Source organism: Canis aureus, chromosome 3 (genome assembly GCF_053574225.1).
Source record: "Canis aureus isolate CA01 chromosome 3, VMU_Caureus_v.1.0, whole genome shotgun sequence".
In the NCBI taxonomy this organism is placed as follows: domain Eukaryota; kingdom Metazoa; phylum Chordata; class Mammalia; order Carnivora; family Canidae; genus Canis; species Canis aureus.
Genome location: NC_135613.1, coordinates 69,326,643 through 69,351,481, shown reverse-complemented (window position 1 = coordinate 69,351,481; position 24,839 = coordinate 69,326,643). Strand labels below are relative to the sequence as shown.

The 24,839-nt window shown below is 45.4% G+C and overlaps 1 protein-coding gene across 5 annotated transcripts in view; it reads right to left on the bottom strand.

Annotated features, from left to right (window-relative positions):
* TTC12 (tetratricopeptide repeat domain 12) overlaps positions 1 to 23,015 on the bottom strand; it is a 45,360-nt gene extending 22,345 nt beyond the window's left edge. For 2 of the 5 annotated variants that reach the window (XM_077893548.1, XM_077893551.1), the window contains exons 1-8: positions 22,939 to 23,015; positions 21,157 to 21,223; positions 15,669 to 15,832; positions 14,924 to 14,945; positions 14,216 to 14,293; positions 13,069 to 13,190; positions 8,273 to 8,332; positions 2,117 to 2,188 (exon numbers count right to left, since the gene is read on the bottom strand). In XM_077893548.1, the coding sequence (XP_077749674.1) occupies positions 2,117 to 2,188; positions 8,273 to 8,332; positions 13,069 to 13,190; positions 14,216 to 14,293; positions 14,924 to 14,945; positions 15,669 to 15,832; positions 21,157 to 21,208 (570 nt within the window). In that variant the 5' untranslated portion in view covers positions 21,209 to 21,223; positions 22,939 to 23,015. Of the gene's footprint in view, positions 1 to 2,116; positions 2,189 to 8,272; positions 8,333 to 13,068; positions 13,191 to 14,215; positions 14,294 to 14,923; positions 14,946 to 15,668; positions 15,833 to 21,156; positions 21,224 to 22,302; positions 22,521 to 22,599; positions 22,668 to 22,938 lie in introns of those variants that run through there. The other 3 variants (XM_077893552.1, XM_077893550.1, XM_077893549.1) reach the window with 3 other exon arrangements.
* Between the last annotated feature and the right edge of the window lie 1,824 nt (positions 23,016 to 24,839).

Genomic DNA, 24,839 nt, shown 5'->3' with positions numbered 1-24,839 from the left:
AAATATAGTATCTATATTATATAATATAGTATAAAATATTAAAAAATAGTATCTTATAAAATATATAAAATATTAAATATTAAAAATAATATATATAAAATTACAGTATATATATAAATATAGTATCTTATAAAAGAACTAAAAATATTAAATATAGTATCTTATAAGTGGAAATGCATGTTCATGGATCAGAAAACTTAGTATTGTTAAGATGGCAATACTCCTCAAATTGACCTACAGATTTAATGTAATCCCCATCAAAATTCCACCTGGCTTCTTTGCAGAAATTCACAAACTGATCCTAAAATTTGTATGGTAATTCAAGAGACCTACAATAACTAAAACAATCTTGAAAAAGTAGAGCAAAGTTAGAAGAGTCACACTTCCCAATTTCAAAATTTACTGCAAAGCTATAGGAATCAGGACAATGTGGTATAGGCATAAGACTAGACATATAGATCAATGGAATAAAATTGAGAGCCCAGGAATAAACCCATGAAGTTATGATCGACTGATTTTTGAGAACGGTCCAAAATTATTCAGTGGGAGACAGAATAGTCTTTTTAACAAATGATGCTGTGAACACTGGAAATCTATGTGCGAAAGAATAAAATTACATCCCTTCCTCACACCATTTGCAAAAATTAACTCAAAGTGAATCAGACATCTAAACATAAAATCCTAAGCCACAAAACAGAAGAAAACACAGAAGTAAATCTTGGATTAGGCAATGGTTTCTTAGATATGACACTAAAAGCATAAGCAATCAAAGGAAAAAATAAATAATTTAGGCTACATCTAAATTAAAAAATTTTTTGTCCTATAAGGGACACAATTAAGAAAGTAAAAGGGCAACACAGAGAGTGAAGGAAAATATTTGAAAATCACTTATCTAATAAGGGACTTGTATTCAGAACATATAAAGCACTGTTTACTTCATATAAAAATGCAAATACCCTAATAAAAAATAGGCAAAGGATCTGAAGAGACATTTCTCCAAAGAAGATATACAGGCAACCAACAAGGACATGAAAATAGACTCAGCATCACTAGCCATCAAAGAAATGCAAATCAAAACGAGTTACACTTCATACTCACTAGGATGGCTATAACCAAGAAGAGATAATAAGGACTATTGCCCAGGATGTGGAGAAACTGAAGCCACATACTGCTGGTGGGCATGTAAAATGGTGCCACCACTTGGGAAACGCTTTGGCAGTTCCTCCCAACGGTAAACATGGAGTTTTCACAGGACTCAGCAGTTCCACTCCTGGGTAAATACTCAAGAGGACTGTACATGTATGTCCATACAAAAACTTGTACATTGTTGATAAAGCCTTGAGTGGAAACCACCCAAATGCTCATCAACTGAGGAAGGGATAAATAAAATGTAGTTTATCCATACAACAGAATATTATTCAGCAATAAAAGGAATGAAGTACTGATGCCACAACATGCACGACCCCTAAAAACATTATGCTAAAGGAAAGAGGCCACCGCAAAAGACTATATCTTGTATAAGTCTATTTATATGAAGAGTCTAGAATGTGCAAATGTATAGAGACAAAAATAGATGAGTGGGTACATCAGGTAGAGGGAAGTGGAGTACTACTAAAAAGCACAGGGCTTTTAGGGAGGTGACAAAAATGTTCTAAAGCTGAGTGTGGTGACGGTTGCACATCTCTGAGAATGTGCACAAACCCACTGAATTGTATACTTGCCACAGATGAACTGTTTGGCATGCGAATTCTATCTCAATCAAGCTGCTATTAACAATAATATAATATCTTAGTATGTAAATATAGCTGCATAGTCACTTTTGGGAGATGAGATTATAAGTGAATTTTCTTTATGCCTTTTGGTTTATACTTTTTCTCTCCAGAGACGCTCCTCCTGGGGCCGAGAGAACACTGGTAGGAGATACTGCAGCAGGGATTCCCAGAGGCTGTCCTGGTGACACTCACATTCCTTCCCAACTCAAAGATCTTAAGAGTTACCTTGGAAAATACTAAAAGGTGGATTACTATCAACTTGGAGGAACATGGTCCTTCTCTGAGGCAACATGAAGCATCGCTCTGTGATCAAACATGCCCCTTCCATTCCTCTAAGAACTTACCATGTTGTAGTTCTTCAGGGCCAGGTGGGCTTTTCCCATGTGGAAATATGCTTTTGTGCATTTTTCATCACACTGCATAAAAGAGAATGACTGATCAGATGAGTTCGGAAGGTTTGAAGTCATTAGCCACTCCCTTAACTGCCTAGCTAATAGAGGCAAGGCAGCGCTTTGGTTCTCAGGACAGCTACCAGAGTTGACAATTAGAACTTTTCTGTGCATCTGTGACCAAACTAATTGATGCCTGCAAGGAGCCTGGATGCACAAGTAAGCTCTCTATCAAATTAATTAATGAGACTTGCCAGTTTTCATTTCCATTTAATGAGACTCAGTCAGGAGACAAACCAGAAACCCCTAGTTTAGGAGAGCTCTTGACTTTGCCCAAACATGAGAATCACTGGGGATGCTTATCAAAATCTGGAAGGTGAGGCTGAACTCCATACCAATTAAAAAATGATAATCTCGGGTAGGGCCCAGGCACCAATCATTTTGTAAGCTCTTCAGGTGACATAAGCATGCAGCGAAGCTTGAGGATCACTGGTTTATTAGACGAGACAGATATCTACTCTGGATAAACTGCTGAGGCTACTGTGACATCGTAGCAGGCCTGACAAGCTCCTCTCCTGAAATCAACCACACAGTATATCCCAGGAACTCATGTTCGTGTCACTTAGGATCAGGAGGGATGCCCCCTTCAGAAGGCAGGATCCAAACTTATGTGAGGCCATGGCCTTTGCACAGGGGACCCTGCACCTGCCTGCCTCTAATTATTACAACTCCAGGGGCAATGACGTGGCACAAAGATGACAACTACCACTTCTAACATCCAGTTAATTAATTGAACCCTTTTCTGAGTGAGGCATTGTGCCAGGGATGCCCTCCAAGGGTCTAGATTTAAAGAGGTTAAGAGTGCAAGCTTAGGTATCTAGAAGTCCTGGGGGAATCCCTAGCCTGCTTCTCATCAGAAGTGGGATGTTGTAACTTCTTGCAAGATACATCCATGAAGGCAAGAGAAACAAAAGCAAAAATGAACTACTGGGACTTCATCAAGATAAGAAGCTTCTGCACAGCAAGAGATATAGTCAACAAAACTAAAAGACAAACTACAGAACGGGAGAAGATGTTTGCAAATGACGTATCAAATAAAGAGCTAGTATCCAAGATCTATAAAGAACTTATTAAACTCAACAGCAAAGAAACAAACAATCCAATCATGAAATGGGCAAAAGACATGAAGAGAAATCTCACAGAGGAAGACACAGACATGGCCAACAAGCACATGAGAAAATGCTCCACATCACTTGCCATCAGGGAAATACAAATCAAAACCACAATGAGATACCACCTCACACCGGTGAGAATGGGGAAAATTAACAAGGCAGGAAACAACAAATGTTGGAGGGGATGTGGAGAAAGGGGAACACTCCTGCACTGTTGGTGGGAATGTGAGCTGGTGCAGCCACTCTGGAAAACTGTGTGGAGGTTCCTCAAAGAGTTAAAAATAGACCTGCCCTACGACCCCACAATTGCACTGCTGGGGATTTACCCCAATGATACAGATGCAGTGAAATGGCAGGACACCTGCACCCCGATGTTTATAGCAGCAATGTCCACAATAGCCAAACTGTGGAAGGAGCCTCGGTGTCCATCGAAAGATGAGTGGATAAAGAAGATGTGGTCTATGTATACAATGGAATATTCCTCAGCCATTAGAAACGACAAATACCCACCATTTGCTTCGATGTGGATGGAACTGGAGGGTATTATGCTGAGTGAAGTAAGTCAATCGGAGAAGGACAAACATTATATGGTCTCATTCATTTGGGGAGTATAAAAAATAGTGAAAGGGAATAAAGGGGAAAGGAGAAAAAATGAGTGGGAAATCTCCGAAAGGGAGACAGAACATGAGGGACTCCTAACTCTGGGAAATGAACTAGGGTTGGGGGAATGGGAGGTGGGTGGGGGGGGAGGGGCTGACTGGGTGATGGGCACTGAGGGGGGCACTTGATGGGATGAGCACTGGGTGCTATTCTATATGTTGGCAAATTGAACACCAATAAAAAATAAATTTATAAATAAATAAAAGAAAAAGAAGTGGGATGTTGGCCAGAACAGCAGCAATCCGTTTTAGACCAAAAGGGCAGATTGAAAAAAAAAAAAAAGCCAGACAGTGATAGAAGAGGCAGTGATGATTGTCCCACGTGGAGAAGCCTTTTTTTTTCCTTTTTTAAGATTTATTTATTCATGAGAGACACACAGAGAGAGGCAGAGACACAGGCAGAGGGAGAAGCAGGCTCCATGCAGGGAGCCTGATGCAGGACTCAATCCCGGGACTCCAGGATCACGCCCTGGGCCAAAGGCAGGCACCAAACTACTGAGCCACTCAGGGATCCCCTGGAGAAGACTTTATAGGTGTATCTTCATGAGCGTTATTTCCTGACACGCTGCTACGTGAATGGCATTAATGACAATAATATATTACTATCCAGTCTTTTCTAGGCAGTTCACGGGAACTATATCATATAAACTTTCTAACAACTCTGTGAAGTCAAGACAATCATTATCTCCATTGTACAGATGAGGAAACTAGGTGCTGGGGAGGTTCAAGGTCACACATAGTAAGTGGAAGAGCTGGGATCTAAAATCTGGCCATCTGACTCAGGCCCCAAAGGCTTACAAAGGACACCAACTCTCCTTCAGAAAAGTGCTACAACAGTTGAGTAGAGGGAAATCTACTCTGCGAGGCAGGACCTAAAAAGATCGTGCAGAGTAGGGATTTGAGCTGGGTCTCCAAGGATATGGAGAGGTGAAGACAGAAGGAAGGAGGAGAATGGGCTGAGAGCAAGGTCCTAGGCTGAGGGGAGACAGGATGGGGAGCCTCCGGCCAGGACGAGGGGCAGGAGCAGGACAGGGAAGGGCCAGGCTAGAAGGGTGAGCAAGACAGTGGTCCCCGCAGAATGAGGGGTTAGCATCTGTCTGGTGGTGGTGGGAGGGAAGTGCAGATGCCAGAGTAGGTCACAGACAAATGGTAAAGAGGGAGGAGGATGTCAGGTCACAGGTTTGGGGCTCAGGGCCTGGAAGACAGCATATGTCATTAACAGAAAGAAGTAAGTCAGGGCCAGGAATGGGGAAGGGTGAGGGGAGGATGAAGAGCCCGTTGCTAGACACAGCATCTTTCCAATGGTGCCTGGACGGTCACACAGAGGCCTCCGGGAGGTAGCTCAAGTACAGCCCTGTGGCCTGGGGAGGAGGAGATGGGGAAGGGGGTCTGAGGGCCAGCTGGACCCAGGAGAGGAGACAGGAGCTCTGAGCGAGAAGCTGCAGAAAGAAGGAAGGCAGGGAGCTAACCCTGGAGAATCCATGAAGGATGAGGCCGAGGGGGTGGGAAGAGAATGAGGGTCCAAGGGAAAAGAAACACCAGTGTTCAAGGAAGCCAGATGTCCACTCTCCCTTTGTTGGGCAGAGAATCGGGGTTATAATAGGGGGAGACTAAGCTGGGGCCCTCAGAGCCCTGCTCCTGCCATCATGCAGCATGGTGACCCTGCCCGCCTGGGATGCAGATGTGGAGGGCCGCTGACAGAGGTCTCACTGCTCCCCAATCTCCTCTGTCACCTGTCAGCGGTCACCAGCATTTTCTCAGGTGAGCCCCGGACTCCCTTAAAAGGAGCCCTGTTTTCAGAGAAAGATGGAGTTTTGTCATGCAGAAAGAATCTGCCAAGAGAGAAATGACTCTGATCCTAATTGAAACCAGCTTCACCACCTTCTCTTCCCTGACAGAGAACATCAATCTTGAAATATCATCGGGTGAGCTTGTCTCTACCAATTCAATAGTGTCAAAAATATTAAATTGGCATGAAAGTATGAATATTAATAATGGAATATCACTGACATGCATTATTGGTGCATTACTTTTAAAGAGAGTGAAACTTTTACATTTATAGCTTTGACACAGACCCAATCATCGTTAATTTTAGAGCTCCTTATGCTTTTCCCCCAACCCCCACAAGGGGTTACCCGAGCCTCTTCAATGGGGAACCTCGCTGGGCATTTCACAACGGCTGCTGAGGGTCAGAGATGTTCACTGTCAGCTCTGTTGGGCCTACTTTGCTCTGGTTTCAGTGCTAATTACATCGTGCTTCATTTAACGTCTGGGAATAGGCCAGTGTGTTATCCTGAATCAGCATGATGATAGTGTGACTCCCTCTTTGGTGTTTTTCAGATCAGAACGGATACTCCTGGAAACCCCGCCAGGAGATCCTGGTTCCTCCACTGAAGGGAACAAGGCCCACACTCAGGGATAGGGGAGTCTCAGGTTCCAGTGGAGAAGCTGTATGTAGGAGATGATTCAGAGCACTGCCCTACAGACCGACACTACCTCTGTGATCCTGCACAGGTTAATTAATCTCCGAAGCTTGGTTTTCTTGCCAGAAAAAATGAGGATAACAGTAGTATCCAAGAGAAGAGAATAGGATGTCGTGAGCCTCATGGCCGGCATGCAGCAAATGGTGGCTTGTGTGATCATTGTTGGAATAACAGAGCAAAACATCCTTACCTCTCTCTTCTCTTACAGAATGGTGGTACAGAAAATACCATGATCACATAAAGTGAGGAGGCAGGCTGGGGGACTTATGCAGGGGCTGTGAAGAGCCTGATGTCATTAGTGTTGGGCAGTTCTTGTAACTTTAAGACTGTATTGAAAAAAAAAAAAAAGACTGTATTGACATGATGGGACAGGATTTGCTGACATGCTGTATCGGGATAAAGAAATCATGCATGCCACATGTCAGCTTTGGAGGATCCCTAGTGTTTTATAAAGAACAATAGTAAAGTGAGTTCCTAATTCACCCGTGTCCCTTGTTTATCCTCTCAATAAGAAATAAGGAAGGAGAGACGTCTGGGTGGCTTAGTGGTTGAGCGTCTGCCTTTGGCTCAGGGCATATCCCGGGATCCTGGGATCGAGTCCTGCATGGGGCTCCCCACAGGGAGCCTGCTTCTCCCTCTGCCTATGTCTCTGCCTCTCTCTCTCTCTCTGTCTCTCATGAATAAATAGATAAAATCTTTAAAAAAAATAAAAAAGAAGAAAGGAAGGAGGTGTGGCCAGTATGCTGCTGTCAAAACGTGCTCTTACTCTGGGCCACGTTCATTATGCTGGGGCGTGTGTGCTGCACTGGAGAAATCTGTGCCAGAGCATAAACCTGGTATGTTCTCCTGGCACTTCAATTTTACTTGATTATAAGTTATAGAAAATAATAGTGATGTTAAGACAAACAGATAAATTTCATGGAGTACAATATAAAACTTGCAAGGATTTTTTTTTTTTAACTTGCAAGGATTTTTAAGATAAAACAGATCCAGCAAAAAAAAAAATGTCATGCTCTCTGCTCGTAGACCCTGCAGGGGCTCACGTTCATTCCGTCAGCAGCCCTTCAGTGAGGAAGTCGGAGAAACACTGGTTTCAGGTATCTAGTTGGAGCCCCTATGACAGAGCGACTTCGCAGAACAGGATGAAGACTTATTTTAATATTCAATCATCTGAAGTAATGTCCCTGAGGAGTGATGATGACATTTCTCTTTTCAAAACGCTTATACTATTTCCACCAACACTTCTTACTTCACCTCACTTTAAATGATCTCTCTTGGCAGATTTCAGAGGAAACACCATGCACAGCATTCTGAGGTCTGCCCGAGTCCTGACTGGCAGTCTCCAGGCTGAACAATGGCAATTATGTCTTCTGATTATTTCACCATAAATGTGCCAAATTACTAGAGCAGGAGGAAAGCACAAACTGGTGGGGAAGAACAGCAACACTGCAGAACACGTTCCCGTGGCTGGTTCTAGAAACTAGAAGGAGGCGCTCCCACCTCCACAGGAAGCAGAGCGCCCCCAAACAGCAGTAAGGGCTGAGCCCTGGCGATATAAACCTTGCAACCCCAGCATAAGCTCCTCTGGAGTACTTCCTGTGAGCCCAGTGCTCTACACACCTCACCAGGACCCTTCGACAAGTCTACGGGTCCTGTTCTACAGATCAGGAAGGTCAGGCCTGACTGCAGAGCTCACAGCCCAGCCACCAGGAAACACTGGTGGCTCTCCCGCATTCACTTCTGGACCCGGCCCCGCCAGCCTGACTCCATCATGTGGAAAAGGATCTCTCTTCTTACCTTCAGAGCCCACTCACAATCCACTATTGCCTTCTGGTAGTCCCCGAGTTTTAGATAAGCCTGTAACGACACAAATGGCTATGTTCACACACACTTCTGAGGCAAACGGTCTCCAGTTAACATAGAAAGAGCAGTCCAATGAGAGACAGGTGATGAGAGGTGACCGGCCACTACCTGTGCCGGTCGGGGTGCCAGCTGGGGACGGATGGCACCTCGACACTGGCTGAGTTTAATGAAGGAACTACTGAGAAGCTAAAGGCAAGGCTCAGGGAAACCAGCAGGAATGTTACAGAACCCCAAGGCTGGCAGCAGGGGATTGAAGGGGCGGGATGAGCCATAGGCGAACAGGAGAGGACAGCTTTGTGAACAGTGCTGCCGAGGGGAGCTGAGGTCTTTAGAGGAGCTGCAGGTGGGAGAATAAATACCCCAACTCTCACTCCCTTCCTTCCTTCTGATCTCACTGGCTGAAGCCAAATGCAAGCTAGAAAGCTGATAAGTCAGGGGACTAGTCCACAGAGTCAGCCCCCCAGGGTACAGAAGGCAGGGCAGAGAAGGATTTGGAAAGGCAAAAGAAAATACGTAGCATGTGAAATACATCTACAAAGAAAGAGCTGGCTTCTAGAGTCTACCTCACTGTGGATGTTCCAGAAGGAAATCAAATGATAAAGGGCATTAAAAAGATAGTAGCAAGCATTGGTGAGAGTGTAGAAAAATCAGAACCCTCATACATAGCTGGTGGGAATATAAAGTAGAGACACTTTGGTAGGACAGTCTGGCAGCTCTTTAAAGGGTTAAACACAGAGTTACCAAATGATCCCGCCACTCCTCGGTGTATACATATGTGCACATAAAAACTTGTGCACAGGTGTTCATAGCAGCATTATTCATAGGAGCCAAAAGTCAGAAACAGTTCAAATGTCTATCAACTAATGAATTGATAAATAAAATGTGGTCCATCCATACAATGGTGTATTATTTGGCAATAGAAAGGAAGGAAGCACTGATATATACTACAGCATGCATGAGTCTTGACAACATGTTACAAGAAAGAGGCCAGACACAAAAGGAAAAATACCACATGACATCATTGATATGAAATGTCCAGAACAGACATTCTTTCTATGGAGATATAAAGCCAATTTGTGATTGCCTTGGGCTGAGGGTGGGGGTGGACGGGAGGAATGGGAGGGGTAGGGACTACTCCGAGGGCATGGGGTTTCTTTTTGGGATCCTGAAAATGTTCTAGAATTGCTTATGGTGATGGTTGCACAACTCCATGTGAAAAACACGGAGTTGTACACTTCAAATGGGTGAAATGCATGTTATGTCAATTATATCTCAATAAAGCTATTACTACAAAAAAAAAAAAAAAAGATAAAGTTCTGCTCTTGCCTCATAAGCACAGCAAGAGAGGATCCTTGGGTGGCTCAGTGGTTTAGTACCTGCCTTCGGCCCAGGGCATGATCCTGGAGTCCCGGGATCGAGTCCCACATCAGACTCCCTGCATGGAGCCTGCTTCTCCCTCTGCCTGTGTCTCTGCCTCTCTCTCTCTCTCTCTGTGTGTATGTGTGTGTCTCTCATGAATAAATAAATAAAATCGTTAAAAATAAATAAATAAATAAAATAAGCACAGCAAGAAGGCAGAGATGGAGAAAACGGGCTGACACTTAAAGGTCAGACCATCACTATGATCCATCGGTGCCAAAAGCTCCAGGGGCCTCTTTTGGGATCCCCTAGAATTGGGGAAAATCTTGAAAATCAAGAATTGACTCAGAATCCTGGGATCCGCTCAATCTAAACTGAATTGAGTTCATTTATAGTCTCAAAGAACTAATGGCACATAAAGTAACGAAGGGCTGTGTGACAGCAAGCATAACAGCTCCTCTACCTCTGGATTAATTATTGGACACACAGCGGTCAATCAGTTCTTATCAAGATGAACTAAATAGACTTTACGCACTCTTCTTTTGGAAAGTTCCCAGGAAGCAGCAATGATCACTCTGGTGTAAAAAAGGAAAACCAGGTACCTGGAGGATGAGAGGTTTTCCCAGAGCCCTCATGAGTCACCCCAACTAGAGCTGATACATGTGTAGGTTTGCCCCTGATCTAAACTGTCCTAGGGCACCGTGACATTCTCATCAAGAACTCTGAGATATTTACGTGGTCAAGCCAATTACAGGGGATCTAAGCATTCATCCTACGTGAGGAGAGAGCAAGCACTAGCCATACAGCTTTTCACACGGATAGAAAGGGAGCTGCTGTATAGTGCTTTCATTAACTCGGGTTCTGTACTAATTGAAGATAACCACTCTTTGAACTGTCCATTCCATAAAGCACCATCCTTTCCCCTGGGGCTTGGGATTTCATTTGAAAATCAGAGGATGCGAGGAGGAGACTCAGCATCCTTTTAGACAAACAAACGAAGCCACAGTTCCGTGACATTGCTATTCAGGAGACATACAGACTCTGAAAATGCATACGTGGGCTCCAACAATTTCTCTACACGGCTTTTTACTTTTTCTTTCTTTGTTTCTTTTTCTTTTTCTTTTTCTTTTTTTTTAAGGCTTGGATTCAAAACCCTATAAATTCCCTGTTCTCTTTGGCTTTTCCACATTTTAAAAAGAACTACTTTTCCAAATGGCAATTAAACTACTGATTTATCTAAATTACACCAGCAATCTATTGATCATAACATTAACTCCAGGAGAAAAACAGAGAGATGAAAGGGTAGGTTTTGGGTTTTTTATTTTTATTTTTATTTTTTTTGCTTTTTTTCTCTAGCAAGCAGCAACACTCAATTCACAGGCTCCTTATTAAGTGTTTTCTAACACTGCATACAAACAGGGGAGGCATTTTAAAAATAGTCAGTGGTGATTCGGTGGTTCATAACACCAGGCAGCACATTTTGCATTTATTTGTCTCTCAATAAGCTTTCTCTTCGGGGAAAGCTGAGAGGAATTACTTCCCCAAAGCTCTTCATTACATTTGCTTATTTTTATCCACACCCATTCTTAATGTGATTCTCCAGAATCTCATCAAAGTGCTGCTTAAACCTGAGTACAGTAAAAAATGTAACTAATTTAGACAGATCAGTGTGGAGACCATCTGAACTAGATATAAATCTGAATTACGTAACATTTTAAAAGCAGTTCAATTTTACTACTTTCAAATAACTTCGAAGTAACAAGACTGGAAAAGCCCCAGTAGGAAAATGCTTGGAGACCAAATCTGGGGAAAAGTAAAAACGAATTACAATTATCATATTAATTGCTTGCATTTGAATGCTTCTTTCAAAGTGTCAACAGAAACTTAGTTCCCTTAAATGGACTGATTGTTCCTTCAGTTTAGGTAACTTAACAAGGATTTATTAAACATCTATTATAAATAGAGCATGGAGGGGGAAAGTATATGGAAAAGTTTATAATCTCGTTAGGGGGATGAAATGCCAATGACCACTAAGTAAACCTCTTGCCATTTTATTTACCAAATTGACTCCCCATATCAATTTTTCTCCAGAAATGGGGCTAAGCAAGCGGCAAATCGACTGTAGTCCGATTTACCCAAACTGCCAAACTATTACGGTTACACTGTGCTCAGATTCATTTATCATTAAATCACTATCACCCTCAGACTTCTTGGCCTCCAAATGCCCTGTTTCTTGCTTTCCACCTTCTTCTTCGACCTCCCACAGCAGGACGTTCCTGATCCCGAGTTACAGAAATTGGAGCTGATGAGGGCTCCTCCTGTCAACGACATGGTGTCAAGTGCACCTCAAATGGGTCCTGCTGACATCTCCTGATTATGCCCATAAATCTGCCACTTTTTCAGGCCTAAGCCACAGAGAGCTCTACCACAGGCAGGCTCAGGTGCTTTTCAAAGATAAGGTCACATGTGATGTGAGGTTTTTGTTTCAACTGAGATTTATCAACCTTGTCCCTTCATTAAGTAGTAGATGATAAACATCTGCATGATGGTTGTCACCTGGTGTCCCACGAAACTGAGCTCATCTGTGATATAAAATGGAAGTATTAGGGAGTTCAGAAACTCAAAATTTCTGAGAATTTGGGTCTAGGGCAGCCTGGGTGGCCCAGCAGTTTAGCGCTGCCTTCAGCCCAGGGCCTGATCCTGGAGACCCGGGATCGAGTCCCATGTTGGGCTCCCTGCATGAAGCCTGCTTCTCCCTCTGCCCGTGTCTTTGCCTCTCTCTCTCTCTCTCTCTCTCTCTGGGCTCCCTGCATGAAGCCTGCTTCTCCCTCTGCCCGTGTCTTTGCCTCTCTCTCTCTCTCTCTCTCTCTCTCTGTCTTTCATGAATAAAACCTTAAAAAAAAAAAGAATTTGGGTTTAGGCCTATCAGCTACCCAGCCAACCCCGGTCATGGAATGTGAATCCAACAGGGACTGAGACAATGAGTCTGAGAGTAACCCTGAGGAGTTCAGGCTACCAGCAAGAGGGGGATGGCCATGCCACGGATGGCAGGATCCGTCCTTATGGGTTGCTTCATTCCCTGGTTTTACCCTCAGTGATATGTGGGAGCTGGCATGTACCTCCCAGAGGACCGTTTCTATGTAGCTCTTCCCAAGTCCTCCTTCTGTCCATGCAAGTTGGCGGCTTGAACTTGGACGGTGGTGTCAGTGCTGGTCCCTGCGAATCAGCTTCCACCACACCCCAGCCAGAACCACCTGTTGAACACTGTTGGGCACAACACTGCTACCATCTAGTCTCATCTTTGGTTTCACAAGCTCTGTGGCAACTGTCCCCTGAGAGAACAGCCACGGACACAGTGCTGGCTCACTGACCTGGGCTCGGTTGGTGTACAGCACTTTCATGTCCTTCACCTTGTTCAGACCCTCACTGTAGCACAGGACAGCTGCATTGTAGTCGCCTCTGGCAAAGGCTTTGTTCCCCTTGTCTTTGAGGGCTAGGAGAACAGAAGTCACACAGGTGAGCTCTCCCCACGCACTGGGAAACTCTCTCATTCTTTATTCCCCTGACTTTGCCATTCTGCCTCAGAGGTCAGAGCTTCCATCAATCCAGAGGAGGCCTGTCACTTGTTTCTCTGCAAACATTTCAGGATTGGCCTCTTTAAGGACTCTTTTCTCCAAACCCATCCCAAGTAGCTTCTCAGAAAAAAAGTAAAGGTTTCTGCCTCAAAACTCAGAACCTTCCCAAGCGTGCCACAAAGACCAAGTTTACACACTCAATGTCTCATAAAGAGGGCCAAATGAGCCAGTTTCTGGCCCAGGTGGAAGGGTTCAAACCCACAGCATGCACACCGCCAGGAGGTGCCCAAGTGCCAGACGCATCCTGCATGTGTGTCACCCCACCAAACACATGACCCCCCCTTCTTTCACTTCTCTCCCTTCTCACATCTTTGTTTTCTTGTTTCATTTTTCATTTTCACCTCTTTTCTGTGCCTCAGGCCAGCCCACAGTACCTCCTGTCCATCCCTCCCTACTTTCCCAGGATTGCTCAGGACCCTCCACCCTCTGTCTGATCTGCTAAGTCCCTCAATATGCTTTATTTACTTATTTTTTCCCTTTGACTTGGATTTTATTTTTTTATTTAAAAAAAATTTAATAAAAATTTTTTAAACTTTAAAAAAAATATTTTAAAAATATTTTTAAAATTCAATTTGCCAACATATAGGATAACACCCAGTGCTGATCCCTTCTAGTACCCCTCACCCCCCAGATGCTTTAGAGAGAGGTCTGTCAGTGGTGGCTGATGGAGGGCTCTATCCTGCTCCCTGCCTGCTGCACAGGGACGGGGACAGACACCAATCACTCGTCATTTGTGTCTGGTTCCAAGGCCTCAAGCCCATGACGAACCCCCCTCCTTCCCCACCAACCAGGAGTCTCTCCATCCTCAAATATCAGCAGGCAGACTCATGATCTTTCTTGCACAAATCATCCCGGCTCTTGAAAAGTGAAGACTGACAATTACCATCTGCTAAGACTCTGTTTTCCCTTCTTCTCCTGGCACGTTCTTTTGCATCCAACTCCATAGATGCCAAGAAGGCTTCTGACAGCAGGGTAATTTCAAGTATTAAAGAGAAAAATCCAAATATTATAATCAGTTCTTTAGCTCAAATTCAGAAGAAAGCTTCTTTAGAGCTTTAGAGTCGCACATCTCATGCATACATATGGGAGCACACACACACATATGCATGCACACACAGACACACACATGCACACAGATTCTGAGGCAAATAAATGACAATTTTCTTAATTTGAAATTAAATGGTAATCTGTGTGATGTATTATTATGCATGATGGCTATGTCTATGCTTCACATTTGAATTATTGCCTTTTAAAGTTTTTCTTTAAAGGCAGACTTTTTTGTTCCCTTTAGCATAATGAGCTTCTGAGCTGGGCAACAGACAAGCTACCCAGATCCCTTGAGCAGCTAAGAGTAAATTGGATGATAAAAAAAAGCTGAATTCAGCTTACAAAAGCCTGGCCAGGAGAAAATAGAGAAAAGCCTCTGAGTGCTATCCCCTCTGACTAGTAAGAGAATTGGCTGATCAGTTGGTTTTTGTTCATGGGTTCTTTGTAAGCCCAGAGGCTATCATTTAAGGGTCTGGGAGCTATAATCAATAAACACTGATCCTAAATAAATAACACACATTAGGAAGAGAGATGCTGTCCTTACCTGAGTTTATCTCATCTGCATTCTGCAGGGCACAGGTTATCATGAAAACAAAAAAACAGATTTCAAAAACCATTCTCTGACTTATACATAGACGAACCAAGAAGGCAGATCCCTTAAAAGGGGGAAGTAGGGTCATTTCCTCTAACCATCAATACTGAAGGGCCCCAATTTCATAGGACTTGCTTTCAACCAGGAGATCTGATTAAGGGCACAGCTGTAATGGAGTGAGCAGGTCAAGAGACCCCAGCTGTGGCTGTAGGAGTTGGAAATATGAGGCAGAACATATTACCTTTACAGTACAGCTTAAATATTGCTCATGAGCTCAGGGGCGGGGGGAGAGGCCAAATTTTCATTAAAATAAACCCATTGTTTAAAGATGACTCAGAAAGACAAAGAAAAAAAATCAGAGTTTATACTTCATTATGGAAAATAAATCTAGTGAGTCTAAAAAGCGCAAGACTGAGATCCCTGGGTGGCTCAGTGGTTGAGCAGCTGCGTTTGTCTCAGGGTGTGATCCTAGGATCCAGGATCAAGTCTCACATCAGGGTGCCTGCTCCTCCCTCTGCTTGTGTCTCTGCCTCTCTCTCTGTGTCTCTCATGAATAAATAAAATCTTTTAAAAAATTAAAAATGCGAGACTATTTCAGCCTCTCCAGATAGTTTGAGGTTAAACTAGCATTTCCTCTGCTCCAATGTAGACCTCTTCTCTGCATCTGCTTATATAACCCCATAATAGAGAAAGAAACCTCCATGGGAGCTTGTGAACGGTTGATCGTCGTCTTGTTCAGGGTGGTCCGGCACCCATCCTCCTCCGGGACCTCCTCTGTATACAGTAGCCTCTGTTCTGTCTCCAGGATAGCTTTCTGCTGTATGCGTGGGTCATCAGAATTCATCTCCTGGATTAAACTGGCTGGAGGTGTAGAAATCAGAAGTGAAACATCCAAACAAGGTCTTCAAAAGGAAACAACTCAGGAATGGTGCAGAACATTCACAGGGAAGAACTTTTGTTTCTCTGGCTTTGTTGCCATATGACTGACATGCAACATTGTGCAAGGAGAAGGTACACAAGTGAGATGATCTGATTCACCGGCCTATGGTGAAGTGATCCCACAATAAGGTTAGTTAGCACATCCATCTCCTCATGTAATTTCAATTTTTGCATGTGTGGTGAGCACATTTAAGCACATCAACTTTCAAGCATGAAATCCATTAATTTTTTTTTTTAAGATTTATTTATTTATTTTGGAGTGAGGGAGGGAGCCTGGGGGCGGGCAGAGGAGAAAGTGGAGAGAAAATCTTAAGGGAACTGCGCACTGAGTGTGGAACCTGATGAAGGACTTAAAAGCTCTCCTTCCCAGTCTTCACTTTATGGCCTGCTCAGCTCAAATCCCATGATCCATCACTCGGCCGGCCACCTGTCCACATACTGAACTCCCTCACCCTCCCAACCTACCTGCCAGACAAAACAACTCCAAATCCAACTTCCCACTTTTCTAGGCCTTTGTTATGGATGTGGAGTACAGATAAAGACAGATGGACACCAGTGAGAGCTGGTCCTAACATAACTGGCTCTGCAATGTTGTCCAGCAAGCCTACTGCTAGCCTAGTATGGTTCTGACACCAGTGCCCATGTGTGGTTTTCCCCCACATCACCATGCAATTCTGACCCCAGCTCGGTGTCTTATAACTCAACTCAATTCTGATACCATCTACCTGACGTAGTGTCACATCCCACGGGTCAAGGGCTTAGTGCCATGAGACCACCTACTCTCCACTTCCCACTTCACATGCCAGTTGCAAGTCCGGGTTGTCACCTATGCTTCTGCCCTAATGGCTAGCTCAGACGGTCCCACCACCTTCTCCGCCTCTGGTTTGATTAATTTGCTAGAGCAGCTCACAGAACTCAGAGAAACATTTTACTTACTAGATCATCAGTTTTTTTAAAAGGATACAACTCAGGAACAGCCAAATGCAAGGGGTGGATAGGGCTTGAGATGGTACATGAGAAGGTGGTGCAGAGCTTCCAGGCTCTCTGAGTGAATCCCACCCCCAAAATCTCCATTTGCCAACCTGGAAGCTCTCTGATCTTGGTCCTTTGGGGGCTTTATGGAAGCATCACTATATAGGACTGATTAAAATATTATTGACCATTGACAATCAATTCAACTTTGGGTCTCTCTCGCCTTCCCAGGGGGTTGGAACTTTATCACAGGGTTGGTTCCCCTGGCAACCAGCACCCATCCTCACTCATTCCAAAAGTCACTCATTTGCATGAGCTCAGAAGTGATTGAAAGGGGTTTGTCATGAATATAAAGATGACTTTATCTGTCTTATCACTTAGAAGTTCCAAGAGTTTTAGGAGTTCTTTGCCAGGCACAGGGACAAAGATAAAAATATGTATTTTTTATTATAAGTCACGGTATCACACCCAAGCAAGTCATCTTATCCTTCTCCCACGGATTTTAAAAAACTGCCTCCAACCAAGGGAGCCCTTGTGCATTGTCGGTGGGAATACAAACTGGTGCAAAAAATTAGAACAAGAATTACTCTGTGATCCAGTAATTCTACTACTGGCTATTCACCCAAAGAACACAAAAACTCCAATTTGAAAAGATATATGCAGCCTTGTGTTTATTACAGCAATATTTACAATAGCCAGGTATATGGAATATCACTGAGCCATAAAAAAAGAATGAGGTTTTGCCATCTGCAACAACATGGATGGAGCTAGAGAGAGAGTATGATGCTGGGAGAAACCAGATAAAGACAAATACCATATGATGTCATTCATGTGGAACTTAAGAAACAAAATGAACAAAGAAGAGACAAAAAAATCAGTCTTTTAAGGACACAGGATAAACCTGTGGTCACCCTCCTACCTCTCTGGCCATTGCTTTTGGTCTCCTTCGCCTGCTCCTGCTCCCCCGTCCCACCCACCTTCTAAACTGGGTGAGCCTTAAGGCACTGCCTAAGCCATCTTCTCTCTTCAAGGACCAGTTCCCTAGGTATTCCCATTCTCTGCCATGGCTCTAAATACCATGTATAAGCCAGGGCCTCCTCAATGGACATGCTCAGCTCTATTCTCTCCTGGGCTCAGACTTGCAAAGCCAAGTGCCCTCTGAACATCTTCGCTGTGATGTCTAACTCATCAATCCTGACCTGCCTGTCCTCCTTCCCCTCTGAGTGCACCCCTCTCCCCAAATCTCTAATCACCAGAATGTTCTTCCCCCAAATGTCCTGCATCTCAGCAGATGGCCACACCATCCACCTGGCATTCGACTCAAAACTTTTAAGACTCATTCTTGAGTCTTTGTTCTCTCTCTGCCCTTGTAGCCATCAAACTCGAAAGCTTGTCAAGTAAATCCTGATTACATCTCAAGTCCATCTACTCGTGCCCATTCCTTCTGCTACAACTCTAAACCCAGCCGGTCTCTTTTCCCTGGAGCGTCCTAACAGCCTCCTGCCTGGGCTTCCAGCATCTGTCCTCCTTCCCTTCCATGTGCTTATCTCTACATCCATCCTTGCCATGACCAGAATGACTTTTCTAAGGTGTAAATCTGATCATGTCCCCGCACTGAGTCAACCCTCCAATTGCTCGCAGGGTGAATATGAATTCCCCATTGTGGCTTCCAAAGTCTTCCCTGATCTCGCCTTTCTTGACTCAGATGGGACCTTCTCTCTGCTATCTCTTCTCACCAGCCTTACAGAGCTTTATATGCCTCCAGGTTCTTAAAGGCACTGTGGTCTTGAACTCCCAGTTTTCGTACCTACTTTCTCTCTACTTAGAATATCCCCTTGCTCTCTTCCCAGTGCCCCACTGACTCCTATTCACACTTCAGATTTTTGCTTAAATCTCATGCTTTAGGAAACTTATAAAACTTATAAAACTTATAAAACCTTATAAAACTCCTGTAATGGACTGTAGTGTGGCCCTCACTCCATTCATACACTCATACCTTAGCCCCCCAGTGTGACTACTGATAGAGAGCCTTTAAAGGAGTAATTAAGGTTAAATTAGGTCATAAGGATGGGGCCCTAAACAAACTGGACTGGTGTCCTTACAAGAACAGGAAGAGGCACTGGGATGTGTACAACAGAGAAAAGGCCATGTAAGGACTCAGTGAGAAGGCAGTCATCTCCAAGCCAAGAAGAGAGGCCTCAGGAGAAATCAAACCTGCTGATGCTTCCATCTTGCACTTCCAGAACCATAGAAAGGAAGTTTCTACTTGTGAGCCATCCAGCCGGTGGTCTTTTGTTACAGCAGCCCAACCAGACTAATACAACTTGTAAACTGAGTTAGTGTCTTGTACTTTGCAAATCTCTCTTTGTATCACACATCACACTAGAGATCATTTGTTTCATATCTGTTCTCTCCACTGGGCTCTAGATACCAGGAAGAAAGGGAGTTCTTGGTTATTGTTCCTGTAGTCTCCAGAGCCTAGCAATACTTAGTACATAGCAAGAGCCTAGGAAATGAATGTACAGAACCTGTACACGTGGCTACCAAATTTAAACTAATTGTAAATGAAAGAAAATTAGAAAGTCAGCTTCTGGGTAGCACTAGCCACCTTTCAAAGGTTCACAGCTGCATGGGGTTATGGGTTGCCAGAGTGGACCGTGTAGGTTACAGGACGTTTCCATTACCACAGAGAGTCCTAACGGCCGATGCTGCGATAGATGGTACCTGAAGAACGCTGAGCATGAATGAAAGCAAGCCAGGTAAAGAAAGAAGGGGAAGCAGAGGAAACAACAGAGGCAACATGCAGTGTGTAAACCATCAGAGGATGTGTGGGGAACCAGAAGCAGTTTGCTGCTGCTCAAGTGAGAGAGAGGGAGAGGCAAGAGGGAAGGACAAGGTCATGGGAGGACTTAAGTCCCCGATGAGAGCTTGAAGTTTATTGTGGCTGCTGAGAGAATCCAAGCAGAGAAGTGTCTGGGTCAGATTTGCATTTGAGATACATTACTCTGTGGGGAGCTCAAGCCTGGAGGCAGGAACAACAATCAGGGGGCTGTTGAAACAGTCTGGGTCAGAGAACCGGAACAAAGGGAAGGGCAGGGAGGACAGAGCTGGAGAAGCTGAACTGGATGGCGGATTGAACGTGAGGGTGAGGGGTGGCATGAATCCAAGGTGACTTGTAAACTTCTGGACTTGCCACCAACTGAGACTAGAATGAAGAGGAAGGTAGGAGAAGTAGGTTTTATTTGGGAGGAAGAGGGCAAAGGGGCAGAGCAATGATCACTGGATTTTGGACGCATTAAGTTTGTGGTGTTGGTGGGGTGCTACGGATAGGACAGCTGGTGCAGAGTCTGAGGCTCAAGAGAGATGTGGGGGTGGTGAGTAGACAGGCTGCAGGAAAATCCATGTCCCTGAACTAGAGCACCCGAAGACAAATGTGAGCAGCAAGCTGGCCAAGGCCAGAACTCTGCAGAACAACATTTAGGGAGGGGCAGAGGAGAGCCTGTGGATGATCATAAAGGATGCATTATGGATGTGTCTGTTATCAAGTTACCCAAACTATTTTTAAAACCATTTTAGTCCTCTGGGCTCAAACAGCCTGCCGGAAGGAGCAATTTCAACATATTTCCATTGGATATGTAAGGTTTGTTTGATTGTTGGTTTGCCTGTTTCCATCATCAAACGAGCTCCCTCAAGTCTGAGTAGAAACCAGTTGCTTGGGAATCTCTTGAATGTGATTTGTGGGATCACAGAAGGTCCTTTGAGATCCCACCTGTCTGAGCTGGGGAAGGAGAGGACTTCTTCCCTAGAGACTGGGGTATGACAGCCATGAGCCATCCATGTAATGAGATGGACTCTGAGGGAAAGCCAATTGATTTTGCCCCTGCAGCTCAAAATCAGAAATGGCTCTGCCCTAAAACAAGAGGGATTCCAGAATGATCTACAAGGTTCCTGAGTGATCTCAGAGGGAACAGCTAGGCTCCTTTGATGTGGATTCCACACAGAAGGGGACAAAATATGGAGGAGGGCTGTCAGTCTCAATTCCAACCAGAATGTTAATGGCTTCTCTAATACCAATTAACAGCCACAAAATACTACCCCAGGCTCTAATATTACTTGCTTCTCAATACCCCTTCTGTTTAATTTCAATTACATTTTCCCTTAGAGTCATAAACCTATCAGGCAGCCTGGGAACTAACTCAGAGTGATCATTTCTCTTCAGTCACTCCACCTCGCCAATGTAGAATTTAATTTGTTTATGATTTACTGGTACTTACTGATTTCATCCACATTTTTAAGAAATTTCTGCAAATCTTCCTCATCAGCCATTGTGAACCAGAACACCTGGGGGAGGCGGCATAAGTGATGAAATTAATACTAATAAAACACTAAACAGAATTTATCAGGCTTATTAGGCTTCTAAAACCAAGAGCCAGGTGATTATTTTTAAGATGGATTTGTGTTCATAAATGTCATGAATAACAGCAGGGTGATCTATTTCACTCTGATTGCTATTAAGGCCAAGGGATACTCATTATTTGTGGTGATGCTTCTGGAAAGCTGTCAACCCTCTCTTCCAGTGGGAAAATTGCTCTGCGAAATGTTTCTCCAAAGCCAACATTCTGGGGGGGCTGGGGGGGCTCAGTTGGTGAAGCGTCTGCCTTTGGCTCAGGTCATGATCCCAGGGTCCTGGCATCGAGTCTCACATCGGACTCCCTGCTCTGCCAGGAGCCTGCTTCTCCTCCCTCTGCTGTTCCCCCTGCTTGTGCTCTCTGGCGCTCTCTCTCTCTCTCTTAAACAAATAAATAAAATCTTAAAAAAAAAAAAAAAAAAGAAAAGAAAAAGCCAACATCAACTGCTGTGATTCTGGGACCTGGTGTAAAGGAGGGCAGGAGGCCAGAGGCTGACAGGCTAGCAGGAATAGAGAAGGACACTAACGCTTGACTCTGGTCATGAAAGGCCCACCCAGCCCGAAGCCTGGACCTGGCTGTGCGACTAGTAATCAGGAACTGGAGTATTTGCATTTCACTGTCCAAACTTAGTTTAAAATATAAGCCTGTGGCTTGTTTCTGATGAGCGAAGAGAAGCTAAAAATGGGCCGAAGGGATCAGAACTCGATGCCGCCGTGCACCAGCATCTCTTCTCCTTCTGGGTACTTTAGATGTATTACTTCTCTGTGGTTTGTGAGTAAACAGGCTTCGTGGTATACCCAGTAGTTCCCGAAGTTCATCCACAGACCATAAAAACCAGGCAAAAACTTGTTAAATACACAGACTCCTCCTAGCACCAAAGCTTCACAGTCAACTTGCCAGGGTACCCAGGTATGGCTAATTTTAAACTCTCTTGGGCTGATTCTGATCTATGGCTAGGTTTAGGATTTATGGCTAGGTTTAGTGGTAGTGCCGTTGCGTAAGCCCCGCTACCTGGAAATCTGAACTCTGCCGCGAGCAAGGTGGGAGTTATGCGACCCGGAGACTCCATCAGTTGCAAGCTGTGTGACCTCAGCTCAAGCCACCAACCTCTCTCAGCCTAACTCAGTCTATGGAAACGGTAATAGGAACCGAGAGGGGGTTAACTGAAAGCACCAGGCGTGCAACGAGCGGTAAAGGCGAGGCGCCCTTATCTGCAAAACGGGGGTGGGGACGTGTGGCTTCATTAAGCGAGCTAGGGCTCCTTCCGGCTCTAACATAAAGCACCGAGGCCTAGTGAAGCGAGCTGACCTGCCCCAGGTGGTCGGGGCAGAAGGAAGATGCAGCACTTGCCCGGGTGTAAGAATACGCAGCCCGCGCCCAGCCCTCCGCCGCCCAGGAGACGCGCCCCGGGGAACCCGGCCGCCCGCTCGCCGCCCCGCCCCGTGCAAGGGGGCGGGGCCGACGGCACCGTTGCCTGGCAACCGCTCTGCAGCGTCCACCGGCCCCCATGCCGGAAGCGGAGGACCCCGCCACGGCCGACACGGGCCCTTCTGCCGCCGGGTCCCACACAGCATCCTCTGCTCGGCGCTGACGGCCAGATCCGCACCACATCGCAGGGCAGACCCCGGGCCACGCCGCCACACTGACCTGACACGCCCCGGGCCGGACAGGAAATGGCGGCAGTGGGCGGGCGCGGACGGGCCGGGGGCGTGGCCAGCGCGGGAGTGGGCGGGGCTAGCGCGGGAGTGGGCGTGGCCGGCGCTGGGGTTCCGCAGCGAGCTCGCTGCTAGGTGTCCGCGGAGCTGGTAGCCGGGCCTCCCCGGGAAGCACAAGCAGGTCCCTGAACCTGCGCCAGGGTTTCGCCTCTTTTTCCTCTAAGGTCGGGGTATCACTCCCATCAGCTTACTATCCCTGGCCCAAAGAGGGGGACAACCTGCGGTGGGCTTGGGAGAGACAGGCTTGGCTGTGAATCCGGTTTTGCTTACTGGTAAACGTGAGACCTACAGTGAGCATGCATCTTCGAATGCATACACCGTTTTAAAGAGATTCCAGTCTGTTTTTTTTAAACAAAAGTTCAGTGTTAGTGTGCTGGGTTGAAAAGGGGAAGAAAGCAAATTTTGGGAAAGGTTCCATCTTGAGCTTAAACTAATGTTCAGAAACACGTGGGACTTCTTGGCAAATTTGTGGGTCTGTTTCAGAAACCTGTTGGGTAGGGGATGAGGAGCCCCTGGGGTTGAAACTTACCAGGAGGGCAGAGGGCTCCAGACATGGCCAGCTGGATCCAACATGGGTTGAGTAGAGTCTGTGGACTCTGTGCTGTGGCCTAGAAACTGCAGGATGCATGTTTCAGCCTCCTGGAGAACAGGGGGCTGCTTGATGGAAATCTCCAGAAGGCGTTGGTATGTGTCACTACTGCTTGGGAACACCCCCGGTGGAGTGGAGTACACAGGGGCCAGGGCGTTCACTTGGCAGCAGAGCAGGTGCAGCTTCAGTGGAGTCCTTCTTATATACTCAGCGGCGGCAGGAGGCAGTAGGGCCTGGGGCCCAGCAGTAGAGTCACAGCAGCTGCTCCCAGGGACTGACATACCCCCTGAGAAGTAAGCAGAGTGGAAGTGTCTGGCAGTGCAGGGTTGCTTGTGCCAGCCACACCCCGGACATTCTCAGAAAGACACAGCTTCCTTTCCAGTGACCATGGAGCCTGTGGGCACTGATGGAAACAAAAACCAGGGACAGGTTATTGCTGTTAGTATCACCCTCTTTTCACCTCAGGCTGGGAGTTCTTGAGGACTCACAGGCAGAGTCTCCAACCTCAGGCTCCTTTTGTCATGTTGGGGGTGACAGGCTTCATTCCAAATCGCTTACTTCCTGTTCCACTACTCTTCACCAAACTCCTGTCCTGGACACCAGAGGGGTCTGCCCACAGCCATTCATTTGCGCATCTGTGTGTCGATTGTGGGTGGTCTACAGTGTGCCAGGTGCTGGAATGTCCCCCAGGTGAACTTGACAAATATTTATCACACGTGGAGTGATCAGGGGCTCTAGGACTAGTCAGCCTGTGTTCAAACCTCAGCTCTCCACTTCGTAGCACTTGTTAAAATACTGTTAAGCACCTTGCAAACACCTTCTCTGAGCTAGGTGCTGGCGATCTTTTTTTCTCTTTCCTACATCTACTAGTCCTAGCTGTATGGCCTTGTCAAGGTATTTAATCTCTCCCTGTCTTGGTTTCCTCATCTGAGAAATGAGGATGTTAAAACAGTATCTGTCTTATAGGACTGCTGTGAGAGGTACAGGACTTAATACAGGAGGAGTGTCTAGACAATGCATGGAGCATCAGTAAATGTAAGTAACTGTTATTACTACTGCTGTGATTAGTATGCATTAGACCAGTGCTTCAGAATCTGGACTGTGCATAAGAATCACCTGGGGATCTTAGTTGCAGGTTTGGATTCAGTGGGACTGGGGCCCGAGATTCTTCAGTGATGCCTCTCTGTGGACTGTTGGCCACACAATGAGTAGCGCATAAATAATCTTTTCTTTATGTCAGAAGT